Below are 14,985 nucleotides of genomic sequence, written 5' to 3'. Positions count from 1 at the left end.
AAAAAAAAAAAAAAAAAAAAGAAGAAAGAAGAAAGAAAGAGAAAAGAAAAGAAAATGGGTTACAAGCGAGCCTTCAAATTCTTTCCAAAGGAACATTATTCTCAATTTATAGACTAAGAGAAAAGCAGTTCAGGCTGATTAATTTCCTGAGGCATAGAGTTGAGAAATAACAGGTTTAGACCTTCACCACCTTGTCCTAAAACCCATGATCTTAACGCCTTCATATACCTGGCTAGTGTGCATTAAATGCTTGCTAGAGCTTGAGCAGGATTAGGTACATTTTGAAATTGACCTACAAAGTTAAAAAATACTAAGGTGGCTCAGTGGCTAAAGGTACTTGCCACCAAGCCTAAAAATATGTGTTCGATTCCAGGACACACATGGTAGAAGGAGAGAACCAACCCTTCCCCTCCCCGCCTCGCTGCCCCCTACATGCCCCCGCCCCCTACATGCCCCCACCATGCTGACCTCCATGAATGTCCCACACTTACATAAACAAATGTAATATTTTTTTTCAATGACTCAGTGGGAAAGGGGCCTACACTGAGATTTCTGGATCTGAGGAGGACGATTCCACGTATTTTTTTCTCAGGATGAGGTTCACCACCATCATCATCAATCTACCCTGCATGCATCTATACAAGCACAATATTGTCACTTCTGACAGATCTTCTCAGACCCTGAAGTGTGCTGATGTCCATAGCTTCCATCAGTTCCTGCTTCAAACATCATCCCTCCTCAGAAGTCAGAAACTTAACTCTTAAATTCAGATCCCTAAGTCAAAGCACTTGGTGTTAATGAGAAAGCTTTTATGTCTCAGGGTGTGAAGTGCTCAGCTCCACACTGGTGTCTAGGGGGCCCCCTCCAGGGAACTCACCTGGACTCTACAAGCACAGATTAACTTTTAATCCTGATACTGTATCCCCAAATCCCTTGTGTTCACTTAGCAGCCATGCCTCCTGCAAGCAATGATCTCAGCCACAAGGTAGACTGGGGTCTAGGACCACAATAAACTCACATTGACAGTGTCGAGCCCAAGACCCCACGAAGATCACCTGTCTAAGGGAAATCCAGATTGTGAGAGCTTTGGCATCTACCTAAGTCGCTGGGCGGAGCCCATCTCAGGAGGAGCTCTCTAGAAAAATAAGGAATGAGGGTGCTGAGAGATAAATGGTTGAGATAACCCCTGATGTGTTTTAAAAAAAGATAAAGAAGGGGGAATATGTTTTGGTGGGTGTGTGGTAAGGTATAGGGGAAGGGGGTACCTTCAAGGGCCCATGCTGAGGCATCTCTTCCTCCTGAGGGACCAGCCACACAATGGTAAAGTATACAATGGAGTTTATTCAGGGCATGGGGAGGGGAGTTAAGAGAGTAGTAGAGAGAGGGGGGGAGAAGGAGGAAGAGGAGGAGGAGGAGGAGGAGGAGGAGGAGGAATAGGGGAGGAGTAGAGGCTGGCCATGAGTATGAGGAGACAGAGGGGTAAGTAGTGAGGGGATAGAGAGGGAGCAGGAAGGCAAGAGCAAGAGAGAGAAAGGAACAGGCAAGCAGCCCCTTTTATAGTGAGTCAGGCATACCTGGCTGTTGCCAGGTAACTGTAGGGCGGAGCTTAGACAAAATGCTAACACCCCCACACACTACCATAGCCACTAAGGAAATGCCAAGAACCCAGGGGCCCTCTGGAATAATCCTCCCAGGAGAACCCAGCAGTTTGCTCCAGACAGCTCCCCTGAGCAATCAATTTAAGGAGACCTGACAGGGAGTTGAAATTAGACAGAGGGAAAGAGAGAAAACAAAGCAGCAGTTACCTACTACATATTTTATGTGTATGCACAGCCTCAAGGTAGCTCAGAGAATCTCATAAACAAGGCAGTTGAAAGCCTCATTTTGAAGGACAGGAAATCTCTCTACATCTCATTTCCAGTCTGAAGACTGACATGAGGGCCTGACACCTGGAAAGAGGAGGGCTCTTAGTGGGCAGGACAGAGATACCTAGATGAGGATAGTGTTTTAACCTGGGAATTAGGATGGAGACTAGCAGTGAGAGGAAGGTGCTGGCCCAATAGGTTGTACCAGGTGCCTGCCTAGCATAAGTCTGGTCTGAAAAGGGGTCCCTTCTACTTGTCATAATGCCCTGGCCCTGTGGAGCCTTTCCTACAGGTAGAAGTTACCTGAGGGCTGGGTGAAGGGCATACAGGAGCCCTCCAGCTATGCAAGCCAGAGTTTCACAGAGGACCCAACATCCTAACTCTAAGCTCTTGCAGACCCCAGAGAAGAGTCTCAGTAAGGTGATGGGAACAGAGGCGAGTGAAACAGGTCAAAAAAGAAGGCCCTCATCACATCTACAGAGAAAGAAGCGAAAAGGTCCTATTCCTGACCTGGGGAAGACCTGAGGAGTCAGACCTTGCACTAACCATTTTTCAAGGGGTTTCCAGGACAAGAAGGGACCAGGACTAATGGGTGTTTATGTCTAGCATTCTAGATTTATCTGAACATTGCTCTTCTTGTTCTGTATGTCTGTGATCTCATTGTTGGTCAGGTCTGGGCTCTGAACCCTGCCCATGATACAGGTAGTATACAGAAGTAGACAGGAGACTGAGTTTATAATATGAACCATCCTGGGATAAAATTTAAGCAGCAGCTACAAGATCTCAAGTGCCTCATTTGGGATTATAGACCAGAACAAGAGCCCTGGCCCTGCTAGTGAATCCCACTGCCACTAAGTCAAGAGCCAACAGCTATTGAGTCTCCTTGTACAATGGCTACTGTGCACACAGTCCCAGATATTCCTTCCTGTTGAAAATGAACAAGTGTAGGAACAAATGAAAGAGAGAAAGAGAAAAAGAGAGAGAGAAAGAGAGAGAGAGAGAGAGAGAGAGAGAGAGGAAAGAGAGGAAGAGACAGACAGACTGACTTCTATGCATGTCTTTGGCTTTCTCACAGCTGAACTATGCAGACTAGATGGGACTCAAGTACCCTGGGGAGCTAGAAAATTATATCCAAAGCAGAGTGACAAGAAAATTAATTCCTAGTCATCCTGACTAAGCAGGAATTATTGGGTAGAAAAAAATAGGAACAATTAAACTCATACAACTAGAGCCATAAACTGAGATACATTCTGACACCAAACCTGTATGTGGTCATGATTCTTGAGAGGCAAAGCCATGCAATACAAAATTAGCTGTCATTGCCAAGGACATATCAGTGAATTTATACGAAGGTGAAGCTTACCTCTGGATTCATCAGCATGCATCATTAATAGTAGCCTCCTTCTAGAAGTGGAAATCCAGCTTCATGCCCATAACCACACAGGGGCTTGGAGGAAGGTCCCTGTGACATGAACCCTCTAAACCCTGCTTGTGAGCACTAAGACACAATGTAAAAGCTATAGCTGCTCCTGGGCCTGGTAGGAGATGCGCCCCACCCCTAGCCCCAACCCCAGGCATGGCAGTCAAATGTACTTAAAGCCATTTTGTGAATGATGATCTCTGTAATCTGAGGGTTAGGCCAGAGGACTCAGCAAGAGACAGAAGCCCCAGGACCAGCCACAGTGGGAAGAAGTCCCATTCCCATGGTAACTCAGACCTGTGGAAAAACATATGGTAGTACTGTAGCCTGGAGTGAGGCTGTGTAGTGATGCTGAGTGGCTGCCATGTGGAAGCTGTCACCCTCCAAACCAAGGGGTACCTGCCCTGAAGTTAGAGACCAGTCAATGAGCTTCTCCAAACAGAGCCATCTCAGTGAGCAACTGGAAGACAGTAGCCATAGTCTCAGAGCATAGGGACCCAGATCAGGGAATGACAGGACAGCAGAGGGACTTAGGGGCAGGAGGGTAAGAAAGGAAACTAGCTCAAGGAACTAGCACAAACCATCGTTCTAGTCTTGTTTCCATTGCCGTGATAAAATGCCCTGGCCATAGCAACTCTGAATGAGAACCATTTAGCTAGCTTACAATTCCAGGTGAAATTCCACCATTGCAGGGGAGTTAAGGCAGGACCTTGAAGCAGATAGTCACATCTACGATCAAGAGCAGAGAGAAATGAATGTATATCATTTGCAGTGCTTATCAGTGTTCAGCACCTCTCTACACATATGCAGTCTACAGTGCCCTCTCTAGGAGGTGGCAGTGCCACACCTGACCCAACCACCCCTTCAGGTGGCAGGTCTTCCCGCCTGAATTACTGTACTCAAGAGAATCCCCACCCACAGCAACTCACAGCAAACATGGACTAGGAAATCCCTTGTTAAGTCTCCTCCAAGGTGGTTCTAGAAGTTGACAATTAAACTGACCAGCACAGTAACTTACCATCCATGTAAGCACCTTCCCATTATTCAAAAATTACTTGAGACACCCAATTTAGAATCAGAAAGGGGTTGTTTGGGCTCATAGTTTGGGAGATTATGGTCTGTCTTAGTTAGGGTTTTATTACTGTGAGGAGACACCATGACCAAGACAACTCTTATAAAGAAAAACACTGAGGCTTCCTTCATGGCAGGAATCATGGCGGCACAGGCAGACATGGTGCTGGGGAGGTAGTTGAGAGATCTACCACCACCCTCAGGCCCCTGTAGCCTGAGAATGGCACCTCCACACTTCTGGAAGTCACTAGGCAACCAACCCAGCCACAACTACTACAACCCAGCTACTTCCCTGAATCTGGATGCCTCCAGACAGCATCACCAGATCTGCCAGCTCCAGCCATGGAACACCCTTCTTCCATCGTCTCAGACAACCTAGAGGCATGGCTTCTCTATCTCCATTAGTTCCAGGCCTTGAGGGGCTGTAATCCCCACAGAGGATGCCCAAAGCTTGCTCAAGTCAGCCTCATCCCAGGTTCATGTACATTTAATAGGATGTTAAGTTACTTTGACCAAATACTCAACATGAGCAACACTGAGGAGGAGGAAAGATTTAGTTTGGCTCAGGGTTTCCAGTCACATTCCTGAGCTCGGTGGATGCCAAGCCCATTATGTGACAGAAGGTCACAATAGTAAGGACTGAGCAGAAAGGGGCTCTTCACCTCAGGGCAAATGGAAAGTAGGATGAGACAGAATGAGACTAGTATGTAACTCTCAAGGCACACTCTCAGGGACCAATATCCTCCAGAGCCCTACCTCCTAAAGTTTATACATAGAGAGACATGGGGGGAGGGGGGGACATAGAGGGAGATGGAGAAGGAGAGGGAGAGGGAGGAAGGGAGAGGGAGAAGGAGAGAGAAAGGGAGATGGACACAGAGAGAGAGGGAGAGAGAGACACAGAGAGAATATACTACCATTTGGGGACCAAATATTCAATTCATGAATTCTGTAGGAAACATTCCCTATTTAAACCACAACGTGTTCCTTTCTCATGGTGGATTGAATGACATCCACCAAGATTCATGTTTGCCTGGATCCTTGGGATGCAACCTTGCCTGGAAATAAATCCTTAGTGAACAGTTAGTTAAGGCTCTCGGAATGTGATCAGCAAGGCACTGTCCAATCCCAAGCTTCCAGCATCCAGGCCTGAGATGACAGCTTCCTGTTTTGAGTCACCACATTTGTCTTCATTTGTTGCAGCAGGCACAGGAAACTAATCTGGCCACTGTGGTGGCAGGAAAGCACTTTGTCACCCCAGGCAGCTGTAGGCACAGGGCAGGTGGGCCTTGGAAATGAAAGATTTGAACCATCCATTGTGACAGAGGCATGTGGACAAGCTGCTCAGCGAGGGTACAGCACACGCTCCACTTGTCCAGGAAGCCCAGGGAGCTTTCAAAGTTCTTATTAGCTTCCTGCAGTTGAGCACCTGCTCCACCAAGAGCATTGCTATGTGCATCCTGAGGACCACAGCATCTCTGCAAAGGAGACTGTGTTTGCTTGGTTTATTGCTGTTGCTGCTTGTTTTGGGTTTTTTTTTTTTTTGTTTTTGTTTTTTGTTTTGTTTTGTTTTGGGTTTTTTTGGGGTTTTTTTTTTTGTTTGTTTGTTTGTTTGTTTGAGACAGGGCTTCTCTGCATAGCCTTCACTGTCCTGGAACTCATCCTATAGACCAGGCTGGCCTCGAACTCACAGATATCTGCCTGCTTCTGCTGCTCTCCTGAGTGGTGGAATTAAAGGTGCCACCACCTGCCTGTGTCATCATCATCTTCTCCTCATCTTCCTTTTCCTCCTCTTCCTCCTTCTCCTCCTTCCTCTTCTCTAGGCTCCAGGAAGCCTTGCTTAGTCTGCCCTGCATGCAGCACAGATGGGGTGTAACCAGAATTTCCCTAACTCTGAGCCTGATCTCCTCCCCTACCTACCCCACTCTCCCTTGAGTCTTTCACTGCTCACTTTTTCTTCTTATCTTTCCCTACAGCCTTGGATAGAGTTAATTAGTGAGCTTGTTGCTTGCAACTTGAGTAGGAACACATGGCTGTGTGCTTTAAGATTTTCTGCCAAGCTCACTTCAGAGAGGTTTGTCTTCAGAAGAAAACACAATCAATCGCTCTTTAAAACAGTTCTAAGTTTCTGGCAAGTCTAAGTTTAAAGTCCACTTTTTTTTTTTTTTCAGATTTAGGCATATACTGAAAACAAGCTAAGATATCCAGCCTTGTGGACTGAACAACTGCTGAATTCTTGGATATTTTGTTGGTAGAAAGCCAATGTAGGACTAGCTTGACCACTTGTAAGCCATTCTAATAAATCCTGCTAATAGATAGATAGATAGATAGATAGATAGATAGATAGATAGATATGACTCATTCTGTAAGTTCTGTTCCTCTAGAAAACCCTGACTAATACAAAACAGGGCCTTTCTGGCCTCAAACCCATGGACCCCTTGCCTCTGGCTCCCTAGTGCTGGGTTCTCAGGAGTACCACCAGGTTCTGCCAAGCCTTGAGGTTTAACAGACATTTAGAAAGTTCCCAGAACTGACTCTTACTCCACAGAGACAATGACAACTGTCAGCTTCTGTTCCCACCTCAGCTGCCTTCCTCCTAGCTGTGGTTTGGGCTATTCATCAAAATCCAGCAAAGAAATTTGTCTGTTATTCCTACCTCCACTGACAAGTGACTGACTGCCAGAATGCATCCATTTACTGTGGCTGATGTCGAAAGCTAGTACAGACTGGTGGATTCAAATAACAGAAATGCACTCCCCAGTTTTGGAAGCCAGAGGCCCAAGATCAAGGTTGAGCAGGGATACTCCCTCCCTCTCCCTTTTCCTCTTCCTCTCCCTGTCCACTCTTCCTCTTCATCCCCCTTTCCCTCCCCCATTTCTTCTTTCTTCCTCTCAAATCTCCACTCTCCAGTTTCTCTCTTCTCTCTCCCCTTTCCTACTCTCTCTCCCCTCTTTACGTTTCTCCTTCCCTTCTACTTCCTCCTTTCTCTTTATTCCATGTCTCTTTCATCTCTGTGATCTTTGCCTCTGTCCTCTCATAGCCATCTTCTCTGTACCCCAAATATCCAAATAAGTTCCTTGCATAAAGACCCCTGGCCTATTCTGACAACAAAGAAGAAACATTGGAAATGAAACACTCATTAAATCACAAAGTGGGAAACACCCCCAGGAGATTAGATGAGGCAGAGAAAGAAAGGTTGAGGAGCTAAAGAAAAAGTGAGGAATCATTACACTGAGATAGCAATAACAATAACAACTACGGCATTAAGGAACTTTGGGACCCAATTAAGACAGCAAACCTGTGAATCTGACATGTAGGAGAAGCAACCAAAATATAGATGAAAGGTATAATGAACTCCAAGACTTTTATAGCAGGACATTTCCCAAACTTAAAGAAAGAAATTGATATACAGGTACAGGAGGCATTTAGAACTCCAAAGGGACATCACCAATAAAGAACTTTCCTATATCACATGAAAGCTAAAATTAAAGAGTACAGAACAAAGAATTTAGGGAACTGCCAGAGAGAAGTGGTGAGTTACTTACAAAGACAGACCTGTTAGGATGAGAGCGGGCTATGAGCACAGACCCCATTGGCCAGGAGAATACAGACAGATATGTTTCAAGTCACAGGAAGTATACTACCAATCAAGATTATTATACTCAGCAAAATTAACCTTTAAATTCAAGGGACAAATAAGGGCCATCCTTGATATGCATGAACTTAAGTAATTTAGATTACCAAACCAGCTCTCCAGTAGATACTGAAAACCATACTACATACAGAAGAGGAAGAAAGTGATACACAATCATAAGGGCTCAGGAGAAAAAAAAATTCACTGAAGGAAAGAATAAACAAATGAGAAATAGAAAATAACTAAAGCTTATTGACTCAGTAAACTAGAACATCTCTAAGATGAGTAAGGAAGAAATTAGCCTGTGTTTTCCAATAATAATTTTAAATGTAAAGGGTCTAAGTCCCCAGTTAAAAGGCATATAGTAGATGGATGGGTTAAAAAGCAAGTTCCAACTAATTTCTATCTGCAAGAACCCTCATTGGCAAGAACACAGACAGATGCAAAGTGAAAGGATGGAAAATGGTATTTTGAGTAAAACACTCTGCCATAACACTCTTGATTCTGATGAGCACATTTTCAAAAAGGAACAGAAGATAAAGCCAATACAAAAACCAGTGGCTTTTCTATATACCAATTATGAACATGCAGTGGCAAGAATCAGGAACACAATTTTATAAGCAATAAGGAATAAATCTGGCTAAAGACTTGAAAGACCTCTACAATGAAAGTGATGAGCTCTGCTGTGAGAACTGAAGGAGGTACTGGAAAGTGGAAAGACCTCTGACATATATCAGCAGAACAAATATTGTCTGAAAGGTCATTTCTTGAAGACCAATCTACAGATTCATCTAAATTCTACTGGAATTATTCCCATAAATACAGAACAGCCTGACAATTCACATGGAAGAAACACAACAAATTCTAAATAGTCATTCTGAGTAATTCTGGGTATATCAATGTCTACTTTTCAGGTGGCTGCAAAACACTCTTCTCAGTGCTCAGTGAGAAAACTAATGTCTCAGAGGAGTACTAAAGCTAGACAATTATCGCCATGATTACCACCATCATCTTAATCACTACCAGCTCTGTCACCATGGTCACCATCTTCAACATAACATTTCCACCAATGTCGTAATGGTGGAAATGATCATTAGCAAACACCGCCACCACCATCACTGTAGTCACCACCTCACCACCACCATCACCATCACTATAGACACCATCATCACCACCACCATCATTATAGACACCATCTTCACACCATTACCATCACTATAGCCACCATCCTCACCACCATCACCACAATCATATTATCCTCATTGCCGTGGTAGGCGGCAAAGCATCACCACCACTTGTCTTCTTTGGCATCTTTAACAAAACATCACATATTGGTCAACCAAAGCAACAAAACATCTCCTAGTTTGAGAGGTTGGAAATTCAAACTCAAGGTACTAGCAGTCTCAGTGACTGATGAAGATCAGCCACACAGTCATAGATAGCATCTTCTTGCTGTGTAGTCACATGCCAGAGGAAGGCACAGGCTCTGGGGTCTTGGTTTTAAGGTTATTAATATTACTCACGAGGGCTTTGTCTTCCTTGTGCAATCACCTTCCAGACTCTCACTTCTTAATGTCACTGCATCGATACCATCAGGTGTTCAATGTATAAATGGGGAGAGTAACCCAGTCCCAAATATCACCACTACCATCACTTGTTACCTTTGCTACTACTGTTGTCACCCTCAACACCACAATTTCCATTAGCACCCCCATCATTAGCAGCAGCAGCAGCAGCAGCAACACCTTTACTGAGCCACCATTACATTCTGTTATGGTATTAGGTCTTTACCTGTGCTATCTAGCTCCTTTCACAAGAAACTCAAGTGAGTCAAGACAGGAAGTGAGGTGTTGCCCTTCGTGAGCTTCAGCCTCTGTTAGAGCCCCATAAGCTGAGTAGGTGGTAGAAACGGGTCATGAGAAAGCCTTCCCTCCCTCCGTGCCACAGCTTCTTTCACAGCTTTAACGAGCAGACTCTTGTAGGCCCGAGGCATCAACATTGGCCTTGTTTTAATTTGCACCTTTCCAACTGAGAAGCAATTACAGGATAATGATTCATTTCTCTAATGTGTCAAAAAAATCAGCTGCTAAAAAAGGCAAAAGCAACCCACTGCATTCATATTCTGACCATTGTCTTCCTGTTCCTCTGAGGGAAAGCTAGCTTCAGGCCTCTCAGATATAGTGGGGATGTTATTCCCCACTGGGAGCAAAGTGACCAGAATCAGGAGATTGTTTACTTATTACCCCCGCCTACACACACACACACACACACACACACACACACACACACACACACACACACAATTTTTTGAGACGAGGTCTTATGTAGCCCAGGCTAGCCTTGAGCTCATTAGGGTATCCATAACCTTAGATTTCTGCCTCCCATATTCTGAGATTACAAGTGTTCATTCCTCTGCCCTCTTCAGCATCCCCATGTGGCTGCAACCTGATCTTACTCTCCTTCATCAGTTTACCCACAGGTGAAATGGGTCATAGGAACCGTGAGGACTAAGTGAGAAAGGCACAGGAAACAAGGGCATGTGTGTCACTGGACAGCTCAGGAAGATCATTCCATCTCTTATCTGCCACCCCTTCCAGGACATCTGCCTTGGAGCAAGTATTGGCAATCTGCAGTGTGACCACATTTGTGGCTGCACAGTGTTTGCTCGTCTCCAAGTCACTACCTTGTCCTTCCTTCTCAATTTTTAAATTGTCTCTTGCTCTAATCAGGAGAACAGAGGCTAGGGAAGCCATGAAGCCATCTGTCCCCTTCTTTAGAGAGGTTTCCTCTTCTCATGTACATCTGTATTTGTAGCATCTACACAGAAGGACAAGTCCTATGTAGCTTGCCTTTCAAGGCAGAGAATTTTACAGTAGCTAAGTAGCATAAATATAAGACTAAATTTTAAGAAATGAGGGATGAGAGCACCAGATAATGAAATGAAGAATGACGGGGTGAGCTGGAAGAGTGGGAATGAACATCCTAAGTTCCTGTGCATCCCAACTGAGCATGTGGAGTTCATAGGAAGGTCTGCAGACAGCTTAGGACTGAGCTCAGCAGACAACTAAATGCCAAGCTCCTAGGCCAAGGGGACTTCTCAGAGATAACCTGCTAGATGGGTGGAGCCAGAGGGTGGGCAGGGCACTATGAGTGCGCAGGAGGTGGAGCTACCAACCCCAGAGCCAGGAAGGAGCAAGGGACAAAGAGGTTGGAGGGAGGAGGCTATTTTGCAAGTCTCTTGAAGAAACAGAAGGAAAAAGAGGAAGGAGACCCCTGAAGAGGAGAGAGCTAGAGGCTTGAGGGAGCAGGTGTCACTGAAGGGGTCTTTGGTGAGGAGCCTAGCATTGCCTTCCAAAAACAGGAAAAGTGCTGGAGGGAAGGGGTGGCTCAGAGGTCATGTGCTTGCCTAGCATGCCGTAAGTAAGTCCCTGGGTCCCATCCCAGCACTGCAAAAACAAACAGGCGAGGAAAACATCTTCCTCAGAAGTGGCCTGAAACAGGTCCAGCCCTGCAGCTGTCAGCTTGGAGCTCAGGGGAAGCTTTCAACCTCCCATCCACAGGACTCAGCCGACCTTGGAAAGGGCAGATGCTTGTCACAGCTAACCCAGGATGGCAGTGCTGCCCAGCTGTAGAGCAAGCTCTCTGGCTTCTCTAACCCTACCCCAGCCTGACCCCTACAAAGCTTGGGGGAGGGAGTGGAGCCTGGAACAGGGAAATCTGCTGCCTACAGAATGGGTTAGAGGAGACAGCAGAGAAGTACAGAGCCGGCTGCTGCCTTGTACAGACTTTTGCCTCAGTCGGCCCCACGTCCTATCCCTCTGTCCAACAATGGGTTTCCTTCCAGTCACCCTCACTTAGCCTGAGGCTGGCAGTGAGAAAAAACATTTGTTTCCAAGGCTGGCTCTGCCATGGACTCCTTAGAACCACCTCTGGAGGCTCACCCTTCTGTGCCTCTGTGCCTCTTGTAAACTGAGATAATATGGGCCTGCCTAGAACGAGTCTTAGGGACAGGAAAATGAATTACCATCACTGCACAGGTTGCATGCTGCAGCGGACAATACATCATAGCTATCGTTTAGGTAAGATGTTCTCCCTGACTGAGAAGGACACAGGGAAAGTCCAGTGCACTTGGGTCCCAGCCCCCTCTATGCTCTGCCTTGCCACCTGTGGGACCCAGGGTGGTGTCTCTATACCCTTATCAGTCAGTGGCTTGTCTGGAACAGATTTGCAACGCACCTGCCTCTGAACAGTTGTTAATAATTACCCCACCCCCTTACAGTCTCAAATGTCTGAGTGGAGGGCAAATCATTTGGTGTCTCTGCCATTAGATGACCGTGACAGTACCACCCACTCTCAAGGGTTTGGATGAGAACAAACAGAAGTGTGCCCCTTTATCATCAGGTAGCTTCTGGGAATCTTCACATACATCCTGCCCGTAGCAAAGATAGGCAGAGATTTGCTTCCTATGACAGCCAGTCATGCAGACACCAGAGCCTTTGAGCAACAACAGCATGCTATGGAATGAGGGAAAATCAGTTCTCCAGCCAGTTGAGTCTCAGCTCCACCAACCTACTGAGCCTCTGCCCCACCCAGGTCCCCCGATGAGCCAGCCCCTCACCAAATGACCCAACCTATCCACCTGACCCAACCCTCCTCCCTCTGTCTGCTCTGTTTTTCCTTAAGTAGACTAATTTAGCATTTTGGGATTAGTCACAGCGGGATTGCTTTCCTCTCTAAGCAGTTTAGGAGCTGATTAAACTGAGATCTCACCAGGATGATGGAGTCTCTGATGCTCTGCTGTAAAGCTGGGGCAGTAGATCTCAGGTTGAGACCTTCCAAGGTTGACTTTTAATTTCGGTACATTCCAGGATGAGTCCCCTACCCCGCCCTGCCCCAATAGAAGTCTCCCTCTCTTTTGTGCTCACCTGAGAAGTAAAGTAGCGCAGGAGAACTGTGTCTTCCATGTTTACCGAAAGATGAACTCCACCCCAGCCATGACTGGAGCTTGTTCTGATAGACTTCGTGTTTCTTAGCTGACTGTTTGCCATTCATTATAATGTGGGAGACCTTATCTTTAATTAGAATGAAGAAGCCAGTTTGAACTCCATGGCCTGTTTCTCTTGAGACTCCAACAGCTTCTGTGTCTGACAGGAGGGTTCTGAGGCCATGGTTCCAGCCTGAGCATCACTTTGGAGTGGTGAATAGACAACTCTCTGAGAATAGAAACATTCTAATTGGCAGCAGGGAGGGAAATGCTGTTTCTCTGCATGACTGATCTGTGGGAATCCAAGTTGGGGTTACTCTGCCTCTGTGATGACCCACAGAGCTGTGAAGCTCTTGCCAATACTTCGCACCCCTACCCCACACAAACACCAGAGTTTTCAACTGCTTGTTTCCCATTGATGTCCCTGTCAGACACTCTACTCTCCCTCCAGCTGACCCTGCAAAACAAATAGCCCTTCAACAATGGCTTGTGTGGCTGCCTCTGCCTACAGGTGTGCTCCTGTGGCAACCTGCTCAAGGGATCATGGGCTGTGTTATATTTTCCATCATTCTGATGAATAACTAGAAGGATGTATTTAAAAGATCATTTTGGCTCACAGTCTCTGAGGGTTTGGATCTATAGGTCACAGCAGGTTTTCTGGCCCCGGTGTGAGGTATAATAGTACCATGAAGGACTGATGGACAGAGCTGCTCACTCTGTGACAGACAGGAACCAGAAAGAGAGAGGAAATGGCCAGAAATAATGCCTATCTGTCCAGGGTATGTCTCCAGGGAAGGCAGAACACTACAGAGAGAGGATAGGGCAGAGATGAGATGCTTGCTCTGTAACAGACAGGAAGGGAGAGAGAACAGATGGAGAGAGAGAGAGAAAGAGAGAGGGGGGGAGAGAGAGGGAGAGGGAGAGGGAGAGAGAGGGCCGCAGAGCCTGTACCCTTTCAGGACATGCCTTCCCTTCCTCTAACTATCACCATCAAGTAATTAATCTGTTGATTAAGCTCATGAGCTACTCACATCTCAAGATTACACCCACTAGCTAGAGGACCAATCTTCAACTGTGAGCCTTTTCAGTGACACTTCATATCCAAACCATAAGTGTCCTGATTTGAAGACCGAGTCTCAAGCAAATGCTGTAAGGCTGAGCAACAAGCAGGAAGTTGACCTCCATTAATTGTATTTTAACCCAAAATAGGTTTATAAGAACTCTAAATGAAGCTGCATCTGTAGTCCATCAATGTCTGTTGCTTTGAGCGTCACGCAGGTCTGTGCAGTACTGTGTCTGTGCTGATTTCAGCCTGGGCTATATTCCTCCTTTGTCTAGGTCAGGGAAATGTTTGTGTCTCTGGAGCCTAGGGCTGAGGGCTACCAAGAGTACCAACCCTCCCTCATGCAGAAACAGCTCCTGCCTAGACAGCATCCTTACTTTATGTTGTGGGGGGTGAGGCCTACTCAGGGGTTCATTCCTGTCGCAACTCTCCCCTCACAGGTGGGATCCCATTCATCCTGACCGGAGAGTTCTTCCAACAGTCAGAGCGGCCGGCAGCCTTCATTATCGCAGGCACAGTCAACTGGCTCTCCAACTTCGTAGTAGGGCTCCTCTTCCCATTCATCCAGGTATGCCTGACAAGGGAGCCTACAGCCACCACGTTGCCTGGGTACTCTGAGACGTCATGAAATGTGTCTGGCTACCCTCTGATCTCTCTGTGTGTGTTTCTCTCTCTCTCTCTCTCTCTCTCTCTCTCTCTCTCTCTCTCTCTCTCTCTCTCTCTCTCTCTCCATTCTACTGTCCCAAGGAAAGATGGATATGTACTTTGACTAAGATTCTCTTCTCCTTCCTGTCCCTCCTCCCTCTTGTCCTTTTCTTCCTTCTGTTCCTCTTCCCTCTCTAGCCCGCCTTCCTCCTCTCTCTCCTTCCTCGGTATCCCTCCTTCCTCTACCTCCCTCCCCTTTCCCCGTCTGTTCCTCCTCCCTCCTGTCCAAGAGCTAGCTGTGTCTCC

At 46.3% G+C, this 14,985-nt stretch overlaps 1 protein-coding gene across 8 annotated transcripts in view; it reads left to right on the top strand.

The window, feature by feature from the left end:
• Slc2a9 (solute carrier family 2 member 9) overlaps positions 1-14,985 on the top strand; it is a 140,814-nt gene that overhangs the window by 105,140 nt on the left and 20,689 nt on the right. For all 8 annotated transcript variants that reach the window (XM_031341952.1, XM_031341950.1, XM_031341949.1 and 5 more), the window contains one exon: positions 14,475-14,602. In XM_031341952.1, coding sequence (XP_031197812.1) covers positions 14,475-14,602 — 128 coding nt within the window. The remainder of the gene's footprint in view (positions 1-14,474; positions 14,603-14,985) is intronic.

This window comes from Mastomys coucha, unplaced genomic scaffold, assembly GCF_008632895.1.
Source record: "Mastomys coucha isolate ucsf_1 unplaced genomic scaffold, UCSF_Mcou_1 pScaffold22, whole genome shotgun sequence".
NCBI lineage: Eukaryota > Metazoa > Chordata > Mammalia > Rodentia > Muridae > Mastomys > Mastomys coucha.
Note: the sequence above shows the minus strand (reverse complement) of the source record. Positions and strands in the feature narration are given on the sequence as shown.